Source organism: Melopsittacus undulatus, chromosome 2 (assembly GCF_012275295.1).
Source record: "Melopsittacus undulatus isolate bMelUnd1 chromosome 2, bMelUnd1.mat.Z, whole genome shotgun sequence".
In the NCBI taxonomy this organism is placed as follows: Eukaryota; Metazoa; Chordata; class Aves; order Psittaciformes; family Psittaculidae; genus Melopsittacus; species Melopsittacus undulatus.
The window spans coordinates 7,253,660-7,266,420 of NC_047528.1; the positions used below are offsets into that span (position 1 = coordinate 7,253,660).

The 12,761-nt window shown below is 52.4% G+C and overlaps 1 protein-coding gene across 1 annotated transcript; it reads left to right on the forward strand.

Moving 5' to 3' along the window:
• The first annotated feature begins 4,206 nt into the window (after positions 1-4,206).
• Positions 4,207-5,847, forward strand: FAM181B (family with sequence similarity 181 member B). The gene is given in 3 exon segments (XM_034074558.1): positions 4,207-4,233; positions 4,235-4,330; positions 4,332-5,847. Coding segments are annotated over 3 exon segments (1,026 nt in total). The 3' UTR covers positions 5,235-5,847.
• The last annotated feature ends 6,914 nt before the right edge of the window (positions 5,848-12,761 follow it).

The following is a 12,761-nucleotide window of genomic DNA, read 5'->3' on the forward strand; positions in this document are numbered from 1 at the left end:
AGTGTTGGACAGTAAGATGGGAGGCTCAGCACGAATCAGGAGGGCAGATTCCCCTTCTGCAACTGGCTCCGGTGAGGAGCTGCAGCACAAAGTTGCTGGCACCATAACGCGGTCCTGAGCCACGCAAGGCTTTCTTGTTTGCATAATCTGCTCTCTGCTTTCTGGCCTGCTTGGTCTGCAGGGATAACAAATTGTTCCACTTGTGAAGGGCTTGATCGTGTGGCTGCGAGCTCAGTTTGTGTCCTGTGCAAAGCACCAGTGAGCACAGCGTGTCCCTGCTCCCTTTGATTCCCAGGGCTCCCTCTAAAGACAGCGAGCTTGGTGCCAAGGGCATTGTCCTGGGAAGCCCTGGTTTAATCCCTGGAGCTGGTTGAGATGCTGCTGATAGTGAGCGAGAAAACAAACAAAAACCAGATGAATTTCTTACACCAAAGTGGGCAAGAAAATAGCCCTGGATCCTCTTAGTGAGCACTGAACATGGTCCTGCAGGGTGGAGGGTTGGGATGGGGAAAGCACTTCCACAGCCACTTCACTCCCCTTGTTCTGATGGGGGGAGAGTGCAGGGACCAGGACATCTGTCCCAAACATCTGCCTGGGTTGGGGTTATTCTGTGGGTCTAATCCCATCACTCACTGGACATTAGTCCTTACCAGCGAGCTGAGGAGGGTCACTGATGGGTGCGAGAGGCACCCTATGCATCTGGAGCATCTCCATCCCGAAAGAGCACAAGGAGAAGATTTGGCTCATCCATCCTCTGGGAAAGAGACATTTTCAGGGATAACCAAACCACTATTTCCTTGGAAAAATGAAGTGTCTTTGCAAGTTGTTGACATCATGTGGCTTAGCAAATTTCCCTCCGGGCATCGCCCAACTCGGGGTAATCAGCTCTGCTTGAGAGCACACAGAGAATAGGCACGTTTAATGCAATTATGAAGGCTTTCTGCATCTCCAGAGCTGGTGGGGAATATGTAAATGTGGCTGCTGAGCCTGGCTGAATGCAAACTCCCCTCTGCATGCCCGGCAATTGTTTTAATACTCTGCAAGTTTTAGGAGGCAATAAAGTCTCTCACTAAAGCGTAGCTGAGCCCTCAAAGCTCTTTAATTGAATGAATTCAGCAGAGAAGCCAGGGGCTTTCAGCTTTTGATTTCCCTAAGCCACCGGATATTTAGCCACTCTCTGTATAACACCACCCAGACTCACACCCCCCCTTTAGACTGGCTATGAAATATTGCTGCTGTACCACTGCGGCAGACACCAATGTCAGTACAACTTAGCTGCTGTATTAGAGTGATTTCATGTGAAGAAATGGTCCCAAACTGGCTGCACACCCAGTGACATGCACTGATTCCTGTTTTCTAGACCCATGTGCAGTTTAAAGTGGAGTGCACAGGGATGTATATGTTGTTCTTCATGTTTCCTCATCAGTGAGGGAGCTTGGAGCAGGCTGCAGAGCTTGATGGGGCTCGACAGGACCTGAGGGTATAAGCTTGGGTAGCTGGTCTGTGTCAGTTGATCCAAGCCTGCAGCATGCTCTAGGGAGCAGCTTTGGGGAAAGCTCAATAGGACCTAAGCTCAATAGGAGCAAATGATGTGCTGCTGCAGCAAAGAAAGCCTACAGGATGCTGGGGAACATCAACAAGGGCATCATCAGTACAGATAAGGATGTCATTGTCCCACTCTACTCAATACTTGCCAGGCTACACCTGGAAAACTGTGTTCAGTTTTGGCACCTGTTATACAAAACCAGATGTTTATGGGCTGGAAGGATCCAGAGAAGGGCCACAAAGATGATCCAAGGACTGGGCAGTGCATGAGGAAAGGCTGAGGGAGCTGGGACTGTTCAACCTGGAGAAAAGGAGGCTCAGGGGTGACCTTATCACCATGTACCAGTGGTTAAAGTGTGGCTACAGAGAAGATGCAGAGTCCCTTTTTGCAAGGAGTCCCATGGATGAGATGAGGGGTGATGGGGACAAGTTAGTCCTGGGGGGATTCTGACTGGACACAAGAGGAAAATTTCCCTAATGAGACCCATCAACCATTGGAATGATCTCCCAGGGATTCCCCACTGTTGGGCACTTTTAAGGCTCAGCTGGACAGGGAGCTGGGACACCCAGTCTGGGTCATGCTTTGTCAGGAAAGGTTGAAACAGATGATCCTTGTGGTCCCTTCCAACCTGGGATTCTGTGATTCTATGACTTACACTCTAGCTAGTCAGTGCAAATCCACTTCCTATTTAGACATTCTCACATGGAGAGGTGTTTGGTTTTCCCATAGCCCTTGGTCTACCAGGGTTTTTCTGTTTCAATGACACAGTTGCACTCTGAGCATCTCCTCACATAAGAGATTCTGGGAAGCTCCAGCTGAGCAGGTTTTGCATGAGACCCAGCCCAGATGTGCTGGTACCAGAGCCAGGGCTGTACTGGGACCGTGAGGCTCTGCCTGTGCCTGGGTCCTGCTGAGACCTGCCCAGATGCAAGTGAGGGACCAAGAAAACCAGCCTTTTGTCTTGTAGAGGATTGAAGCCTGTGTGGTTTTCAGCCCATGGAACACATGCTTCCTCTTCTCTCCTCTTTGCAACACATGCTTTGCATTCAACGAACGTTTGAAACCACAGTGACATGGGTTTGGCAGATTTTACCACCAAACAGCCTTAGGAGCCTGTGTCCTTTTTCTTCTGCTGGGATTTGCTTTCTCACTTTTCCTGCTAACACAAACCTGATGCGTTTCTGATGAATCAGTGCAGACCAAGAAAACTCCCTTTACTTCAGTCAAAATCAGATACACATCTGTATTGATATCTGGACATATCAATTCATAGAATCATAGAATCATCACAGACTGGTTTGTGTTGGTATGGACCTTAAAGCTCATCCAGTTCCAACCCCTGCCACAGGCAGGGACACCTTCCACTAGAGCAGGTTGCCCCAAGCCCCTGTGTCCAACCTGGCCTTGAACACTGCCAGGGATGGGGCAGCCACAGCTTCTCTGGGCACCCTGTGCCAGCGCCTCAGCACCCTTCTGCCTAATGTCTCACCTCTATCTCCCCTCTTTCAGCTTAAAACCATCACTGAAATCACTGAAAATGAACTGGAGCTCAAAGGGTCGAGGTTGTGCTGCATCAATGTAAGAGTTCTCTAAAGGCAAATCAAACCAAATACCCTTTTCCCCCAGAAAGGACACATCAGTTCCTTCAGGAGCTGTTATTGGTACTTTCAGTAGCCACTAATTTTTCTGCTTTCCATATGGGAGATTCATATCACTGCTTCACTGAACCCATGCAAGTAAAACTCTTCAGTTTTAACTGAATGCAACTCAGTAACTCAGGGATTGCAGCACTGGATTCTGTCAGGGCTTGGCCTGACCAGGAGCACACAACAATGGGCAATGGGCATAGCACTGAGCTTGGGTTTTTTCCCAACCAACCGTTGCAAATTAATGTAGGCCTGTGCATCCTGGGGGTGCCAGAACAAGCACCTCTCCATGCCCGTGCCCATGCACCTAGAGCAGCGCAGGGTATCCAGCACCCCGGCTTGAGGCAGAACACATTTAGTGCCAGCAATGGGGACAGTGCTGGGGTGGGTGCATGATGGTGATGGGGACTACACTGAGCAGGGCTGGGCATGCTGGGATCTGATCCAGGGTGGCTTCATGAGGCTGACTGGGGGTGCCTGTGTACAGGGGAGGTGTGTTTGCCTGTCCTGGTGTGTGTCTGTCCCAGGGGTGTATACACCTGTCACAGGGATGTGTGTGTACCTGTCCCGGGGGCTCTGTACTGGTCCTGGGGTGTCTGTACCTGTCCCAAAGGGATGTATGTAGCGGTCCCGGGGGCTCTGTAGCCATCCCATGGGCTCTGTACCCATCCCATGGGCTCCGTACCCACCCCATAGGCTCTGTACCCATCCCATGGGCTCTGTACCCATCCCATGGTCTCTGTACCCATCCCATAGGCTCTGTACCCATCCCATAGGTTCTGTACCCATCCCATGGTCTCTGTACCCATCCCATAGGCTCTGTACCCACCCCCGCTGCCCTGCTCCCCCCTCCCCTCCTCCTCCCCGGCCGGGGGCTGCGGGCCCGTCCCCTGCGCTGCCGGGGGAGGGCCGTGCCCGGCCCCGCTCCGAGCGCTCCTCCTCCGCCGCCTTTTCCCCTCCATCCCCGCCCGCCCGGCGCAGCCCAGCGGAGCTCGGGGCGCCGGCGCCCCGGCCATGGCCGTGCCCGCCGCGCTGCTCAGCCCCCCATCACCTGCTCTCCTTCTGCTTCCCTGCCGCCGGGGGCCTGCTGGGCTATGCCGACCTGGACAAGGGCTACGAGGGCGGCGGCGACGCCGCCGGGGGACTTTAAAGAAGCCACCAGGGACCTGCTGAGCTTCATCGACTCGGCCTCCAGCAACATCAAACTGGCGCTGGACAAGCCGGTGAAGTCCAAGCGGAAGGTGAACCACCGCAAGTACCTGCAGAAGCAGATCAAGCGCTGCACCGGCATCATCGCCGCCGCCCCCCCGCCGCCGCCTCCCGCTCCTCCGGCGCCCTCCGCTTCCTCCCCGTCCGCTTCATGCCCCGCTAAGCCCCCGCCGCGCCGGGAGGGCTCGCAGGGAGCCAGCAGCCTCCAGAGCAAGAGCTTGGCCGCGCTCTTCGGGTCGCTGGGGCACGGCCCTGGCCCTGCGGGCGGCGGGGAGGCGGCTGCGGGGAGCGGCCCACGGAAGGTACCGCTGCGGGACCGCAATCTGCCCCCTTCCTTCTTCACGGAGCCGGCGCTGCCGGCTGCGGCCCGCGGGCCGGTACCGGGAGCCAAGGAGCCGGAGAAGGGCGGCGGGGATGCGGTTGAGTTCTTCGAGCTGCTCGGCCCCGAGTACAACGCGCTGCTGCCCGAGCACACTGCCCCGCAGGACGCCTTCCCCGCCCGCCTGCCCGCAGAGCTGGGCCTGGAGCACGGCCTCTACGACGCGGCGCTGCCGCTGCCCGGCGCTCATCACCCGCTGCTGGGGGGGCTGCTCTACCCCGAGCCCTGGAGCCCGTCCGGGCCCTGCAGCCCCGGCAAGAAGGCGCCGTCCGAAGCGCTGCGCCCGCTGTACCCCGGCCCTGCGGAGCCGGCCCCCGGCGGCGGCAGCGAGGAGCCCGGAGGGCACCTCCCGGCCGGGTTCGCTTCCTTCTTCCCCGAGTGCCCTCTGCCCCCGCCGCAGGTGCCCTATGAGTACAGCGCCGGCTTCCACCGCGCCGCCTTCCCCGGGCTGTAGGGCCGCGATGGGGGACGGGGGGGACGCGGGTCCCGCAGGGTTCATGCTGCGAGCGCCTCCCCAGCGAATAGAATGGGAGATGAGGGGTTCCTTTCACAGCGGCCGGTGAGCGGCGTCAGTCGGGGTCGGGGTTTGTCCGGCTGCAGCAGACGCGGCTCGGTGTATGCGGCGTGGCAACGGGGGCAAGCGGGGACCTCTTGTCCGTGATTTCCGTCTCCCAGCTCGGCCACCTCTTGCGGTGCCTTTAGCGTTTTTCCCAGGCTCACCGGTGCGGGTGAAGGACACAAAGGCGAGGAAAAGAGATGCTCCAGGGAAGCAATGCTGCTACCAAAACTGAAGAGTCCTGAGGTCGAACAGTGTCTTGAAGGATCATGCAAACAGCAACCGACAGCGATGCTGAAGCGATGGTGTAGGTTGGGGACAGAGCTGCACTGTAGTGCGGGGATGTGATTCCTACAGACCACGGGATTCCTTCCTTCCAGGAACGTGGCAGAGCTCGGAAGGGGCCGCGGCTCAGTCTCACCGTGTACAGGAGATTATTTGATAATCATTTAAGTTATGTAAAAGAGTCTATGATAGGTCCTATAAAAATAAAGCTACACAATAGATCTGGGGTCTGTGGTTGTTCCTGCCGCTGACACGCAGCGTTCGAGGGGCTCTGTAATGGTTTCTTGGCAGGAGTTTAGACGGGAGGTGGGTTTTGTCTCCCCTGAACCCTTTGGAATGCCGCGGTTCATCCGCGGTGCCCCGTGCTTGTTTGTACCGGCTGTTACTTGAACGTGGTAGAATGAAAGGAAGGCGGCTGAGCTCCAAAGCCAAGGGATGAAAACTGTTACAGTTATGGAAACAGATCAAAATACTGGAGGTTTCCCATTGAGCCGCAATCCCACAGCCTGGCTCCCTGCCAGTCCCAAATGGATTGTTTGTTTTTGAAACGGGATCCACACAGGGATCGGGCTGAGGCTTTACCCCCGGCGGTGACAAATCCTTGTGCCTCCTGTCTCTTAATACACATTGTGAAAGGTAAAATGGTTTTCTTCACTCATCAGCTCAGATTTAACCCCTCAGACGTGGGGTCAGGATGAGGGGTATGTGGAGAGGGGAAGTGAGGTTACTGGAAATAAACCATGAAATGATTTGTGTCAGGAATTGGCTTAACTTTACTTCTAAACAGCAAGAGCTGTGGTCTCTGCTGCTTCTTTCCTCCCCCAGAGCTGCCCAAGGTCTCCACAAGCTGTTTGGGAAGGACCCACTGTGGATGAACATCTGCAGCACTCCAGTGCCCAACAGTTAACACGGTTAAGGAAGCACACTTCTCAAGTGTAACTGTGCGGTTGTTTCTTTACCTAAGGTTCAGGAGAGCCTGTGTGAGGATCAGTGGGTGGCAAGTCCAGCTTAAAATGAGGTGAATCCTGCCCTGCTGCTGGTTTTGGTGCTGGGACCATGTCCCGTTGTCCAACACGTTGGCAAACCTACCCATGAAGAGCTTGTGTGCTCACAGTCACGAGCTGCGCTCTGCTGGGTCCAAGCAGAACGTGTGTGTAACTGCATTGAGAATCAATAGACAAGACCACACTGGGGGTTATTTCGTGTGCAGAGGTGGTTCTTTTGAGTTTAGGGTCTGCTTCAAGCATGTGAATGTGTAGCACATGCTGTGGGTGCTTGGAGTACTTCAGCTCGATGGTGCTGCACTAATGTAATCAATCCTTCTTTCACTTAGGATTTCACTGAGCAAGTTAATTCCTTTGAAAGCTCAATATGCCAATGTCTGTTAATGAGGGATCTGATCCTGAAGACCTTCCAGCCTATCCCATCAGCTGTCCTGCTGGGACACGGGGATATTGCTCAAAAGAAAGTCTAAAATACCTGGAAATACTCAGTGCCAGGTTGGACAAAGGGGCTTGGAGCAAGCTGCTCCAGTGGAAGGTGTCCCTGTCCATGGCAGGGGTTGGAACTGGAGGAGCTTTAAGGTCCCTTCCAACCCAAACCATTCTGTGATTCTATGATAAAACAGATTCTCTCCTGGCCCACAGGCCTTACCTTTTTATTCCAAGTAGCTGTGAAGTGCCACAGATCTGATCTGCTGGTGGTTTTCACCCATTTGGTGCTCTGCTTCCTTGTACTGTGGTGTTCTTACCTGGGATCTTCCTTACCTGTGATGCTCAGGAGTCGAGCATCACAGAATCATAGAATAGTTAGGGTTGGAAAGGACCTTCAGATCATCCAGTTCCAATCCCCCTGCCATGGGCAGGGACACCTCACACTAAACCATATCACCCAAGGCTTCATCCAACCTGGCCTTGAACACTGCCAGGGATGGAGCATTCATCGTCACCCTGCTGGGGTTAGATCTTGCCTCAAACCAGGGTGAGAAGCAGCTCTGAGGGTATCAGCAGAACTGGGCTGGTGTAGAACTGCAGTAGCAGCCGGCTCCAGATGCTGCCAGGTCAGGAGGGTTCTCCTTGGGGCAGGCTCCAGGAGCTGCTCTGTTGGCTGAGCAGCAGCTGCAGATGTTGCTTCAACTCCACAATAGCTCCTAAAAAGGGGATTTTCAGTTTATAGGAGCTTACACTGAGGAAAATGAAGGAAAAGTAAATCAGCATCAGTGTTCTTGGGAGTATGGCTGCGTTTGTGCCATAGGGTGCATGTGAGGAGCACCTGCGGTGGGATGCTGGATAAGGCTGGGAAGGAGCTGACACCACCCGGGGTTGATCCTTGCTGCTTTCCCCACCACACAGCCCACACAAAGGACTTGTGGGAGCTCCCGAGGAATGCTTGGAGCTGCTCCCTGTGCTGCAGGGGGGCCAGGGCATCCCTACAGGACCAGGGGTTGCCATCGAGCCAGCTGCATCCCTTATCTGCTTTGTGCATGTGCGGGCTCCTTTTGTTGTGCTTGTTTCCCCCAGGCACTGCCAATGTGACAGGAGAATGGCACCCTTGGGGAACTGTTCTCAACACTGAGGAGCATCATCTGTAAGAATAAAACCTTTTGTAATCCAGGTATTTTGGTTCATCTGCCCCAAGGAACCAAGGCTTGATCTGCTTCAGCTTTTCTGTCTTAAAAGAAGCATGTCCCTTTGAATAGAAGTGGGCTCTGTTTGGCTGGATCAAGGTCAGGCTATCAAAAGACTTCGTTTTCAAAGCATGCACTGGGTTTCCTCAGATACACTGAATTCTGCTTTGTTGCTGTTGGGTTTTAAACATGTTGACTGATTTAGCAGATTTTGGTGGAATAGCATGCAATCTTAGTAGTTTTTCTTATAAAGATGTGACAAAGAGGAATGACAAGAACCTTTAATTCCCTTTTTAAGTGATGGAATCTCACCTTTCCTCCATGGTGATTTACTGATGAACAACAAAGGGTTCACCACAAATAGTTGTTCCTGTCTCAGTATTCTGTGATTTAAATGGTCTGGGTCTTGTCCAAAGCTGCTTCAAGAAAGCAGAGAGATTCCTTTATTTTAATGGATGGGTTTTTGAAACAGGCTCACCAACTATTGACTGTTGGGGCTGTTCAGCCTGGAGAAGAGAAGGCTGCATGGAGACCTCATAGCAGCCTTCCAGTATCTGAAGGGGGCCTACAGGGATGTTGGGGAGGGACTATTCATTAGGGACTGTAGTGATAGGACAAGGGGTAATGGGTTGAAACTTAAATGGGGGAAGTTTAGATTGGATATAAGGAAGAAATTCTTTACTGTGAGGGTGGTGAGGCACTGGAATGGGTTGCCCAGGGAGGTTGTGAATGCTCCATCCCTGGCAGTGTTCAAGGCCAGGTTGGATGAAGCCTTGGGTGACATGGTTTAGTGTGAGGTGTCCCTGCCCATGGCAGGGGGGTTGGAACTGGATGATCTTAAGGTCATTTCCAACCCTAACTATTCTATGATTCTATGACTGACCTGAGCTTGGGATTGCTCTCACACAGCCTGACCAATCGACGATGGGTCATCTTTGATGAGCTTACGTAGCTGTTCAAACACTGTCAGTAAAAAAGATGCCCAAGTTTCTTGTAGCCTCCTTTTGTTTGGTCCTTTTAAATAAACTGCTTCTGGCACCAGAGCAAAACCTGAAGGTCATCCTGCAGTTCCTGGCAACAGGAGGGAAAAGGTGGTGGAGCAGTTCTGTAGCGATGTGCAGGCGGTTAAGTTGGACGTGTGAGAGTGCACAAATCTGAGTGTACACAATGAGAGCTGGGAACACATTCAGGCTAGCTTTGTGTCAGCAGAAGAGACTGCAGCTGCTTTCTGTTCAATGAACTCATCTTTTTTAAGATCAATACACGCTTCTTTAAAATCCAATGGATTTTTGTTGCACATCTCTGTAAAAACGTAAAGACAGAGTGTGCAATTAATAGAGAATATTATTAAAGAGTAAAGACAGAGTGTATGACATGGGGCCTACAAGAATACTGGAGAGGGACTTGGGACAAGGGCCTGTAGGGACAGGCCAAGGGGAATGACTTTAACCTGACAGAGGGAAAACTGAGCTGAGCTCTTAGGCAGAAGCTCTTCCCTGTGAGGGTGCTGAGGCGCTGGCACAGGGTGCCCAGAGAAGCTGTGGCTGCCCCATCCCTGGCAGTGTTCAAGGCCAGGTTGGACACAGGGGCTTGGAGCAGCTGCTCTAGTGGAAGGTGTCCCTGTCCGTGGCAGGGGTTGGAACTGGGTGAGCTTTAAGGTCCCTTCAACACAAACCAGTCTGGGATTCTGTAATTAGAGTTCCTCCCTCTCCCAACATCGGTGTGGGTCCAGCTTGGCAGAGGATTGCTGAAAAGTGCTAAGAAAGGTGACAGGAGAGCTTCTGTTTTCTATGTTACAGTATTTTTCCACACCTCACTGTAACTTGTTCATCCCTGGTGACTCCGATTCCTCACTGGTAGGGAACTACATCACTAGACCAGCCTGTTATGCTTTCTGGACCCTCTCCTTATCAAATGTAAATATATTGTCAAAGCATCATTTCCCAAGGTTATTTTGGTTGCAGCCCACAGACCCACAGTTAGAACCACAGAATCACAGAATAGTTAGGGTTGAAAAGGACCTTAAGATCATCCAGTTCCAACCCCCCTGCCATGGGCAGGGACACCTCACACTAAACCATATCACCCAAGGCTCTGTCCAACCTGGCCTTGAACACTGCCAGGGATGGAGCATTCACAACCTCCCTGGGCAACCCATTCCAGTGCCTCAGCACCCTCACAGTAAAGAATTTCTTCCTTAGATCCAATCTAAACCTCCCCTGTTTAAGTTTCAACCCATTACCCCTTGTCCTATCACTACAGTCCCTAAGGAAGAGTCCCTCCCCAGCATCCTTATAGGGCCTCTTCAGATACTGGAAGGCTGCTATGAGGTCTCCACGCAGCCTTCTCTTCTCCAGGCTGAACAGCCCCAGCTTTCTCAGCCTGTCTTCATACAGGAGCTGCTCCAGTCCCTGATCATCCTCGTGGCCTCCTCTGGACTTGTTCCAACAGTTCTATGCCCTTTTTATGCTGAGGACACCAGAACTGCACACAATGCTCCAAGTGAGGTCTCACGAGAGCAGAGTAGAGGGGCAGGATCACCTCCTTTGACCTGCTGGTCACGCTTCTTTTGATGCAGGCCAGGATACTGTTGCTTACTGGGCTGTGAGCACACACTGCAGCCGGCTCATGTTCATTTTCTCATTGACCAGTTGCCCAGGGATCACAGACTCAACATCACTGCATTGCTGTCCATGGAAAACATCTTTAACTGCTTGTATTGGCCGGCCTAGGATTGGATGAATGTGCAGCATTTCTCAAACGATCCCTCATCTCTCCTTCGAGATGGGGGAATCGTGTCTCATTTAGATCTATGGTACCCTTCCAGAAGCATCTAAACCTGACCTGTTTACCCTGTGCTTCTTCCAGGTATTCCCTGACAATGCTGGCCTGGTCCATAATGATGGGAGAAGGACAGGATTTGAGCTCTGTGGTAACAGGTTCTGGTGCTCCCGTTAGTGCCTGTCCTATGTGTTAGGATGTCTCCTAGTGGCATTTCAGACTGCCTCAGCCTTAGCAGCTCATTGCTATTCAGCCTGTGGGCTCTGCTGAATGAATTCTGGCTGGTGCTGCTGTGCCACACAAGGAGGGGACTGTCCCCATTTGCTACCCTGCCTCTTTGCCCTGAGTGCCATCCCTCAGCTGCGAGCACTGAAGTGAACTGTACCTGTGCTGCTGTTACTTCATGCTGGGATCAGTGCCCAAGTCCATCTCCAAGGATGGGTTGGAGTCATACTGATTGATCAGCTCAGGAATGGCTGGGGTTCAACTCAGCCATAGCTCAGCTGAGCAAGTCTGCTTGCAGACTGGGTGTGAATTAAACCCGAGATCCTGGGTGACAAGGATACTACTTTAGTAGCTGTATCTGTGGAATACGGACTGCTTTCTGTTTGAGTGGAAGCTGGGCATAATTGCTACTGATTGCTTCTTGTGTTCAGCTTTACAAAAGACTCAGGCCCACTGCTTAAACCTGTGTGTGCCTCTTCAGTGCTGAAAGCTCTGTGAATGGCTTGTAATGGGATGTTGCCAAGGCACCCCTCAGATATAGACTCCTGCCTGAGACAGGGGGTGGTGGCACAGGGGAGGCAGTGGCCCAGATTTGGTCCTTTACCATTTCCTTAATTGCAGACAGCAACACAAGCTCTTCTACACTAGGTAAAGAACCAGTTTAAAATGACTGAGGTTGTATTGAGATGAGCTCTTAGGCAGAAGCTCTTCCCTCTGAGGGTGCTGAGGCACTGGCACAGGGTGCCCAGAGAAGCTGTGGCTGCCCCATCCCTGGCAGTGCTCAAGGCCAGGTTGGACACAGGGGCTTGGAGCAAGCTGCTCTAGCGGAAGGTGTCCCTGCCCGTGGCAGTGGATGGGAACTGGATGAGCTTTAAGGTTCCTTCCAACCCAAACTATTCTGAGATTCTATGATCCTTTACCTTTCTGCAGGCAGTCATCCAAACATCATGGACTGAGCCTATGCTGAGTGTATTTGGTCTCTGCTATGGGTTCAGGCTGAAGAAGTACTGCAGGGTGGCCTTGAGAGCTATCCTGGACCCTCTGTTAGTATGCCATACATAACACTTCCTTCTTGTCCTGTGTCTGTTTGATGAGTTGAGCTCCTAACCTAGCTGCACTGCTTCTTTGGATATAGAAGATGAGGACCCAAAGGTGCTCTTTCCTTCCAACAGCTAGAAATGAGGTTCCTAGTGAATTTATGAGATCTCTGGAAATCACAACCATTTTCCAAACCAATCTGCAGGAGTTATAGATGAAAATACCATTCATTGTTCTGCCTGCTGACCAGATGAATACAGGCTGGGTAACAGATCTCTTGTTTGACTAATACCAGCCAGTAATCAAATCCCATCCCAGTTCCAGCAGTCTGCTCCCTGTTGGTGGTTTGTCAGCTTGATTCATTAGGTCTGGACTAAACAGCCCTGTTGTCTTCATTATAGAGAAAGCAAAGGTCAGATAGGTAAAACTGGGTGTGAATTCTAACGAAAGGGGAAATTCCATCCTTCTAT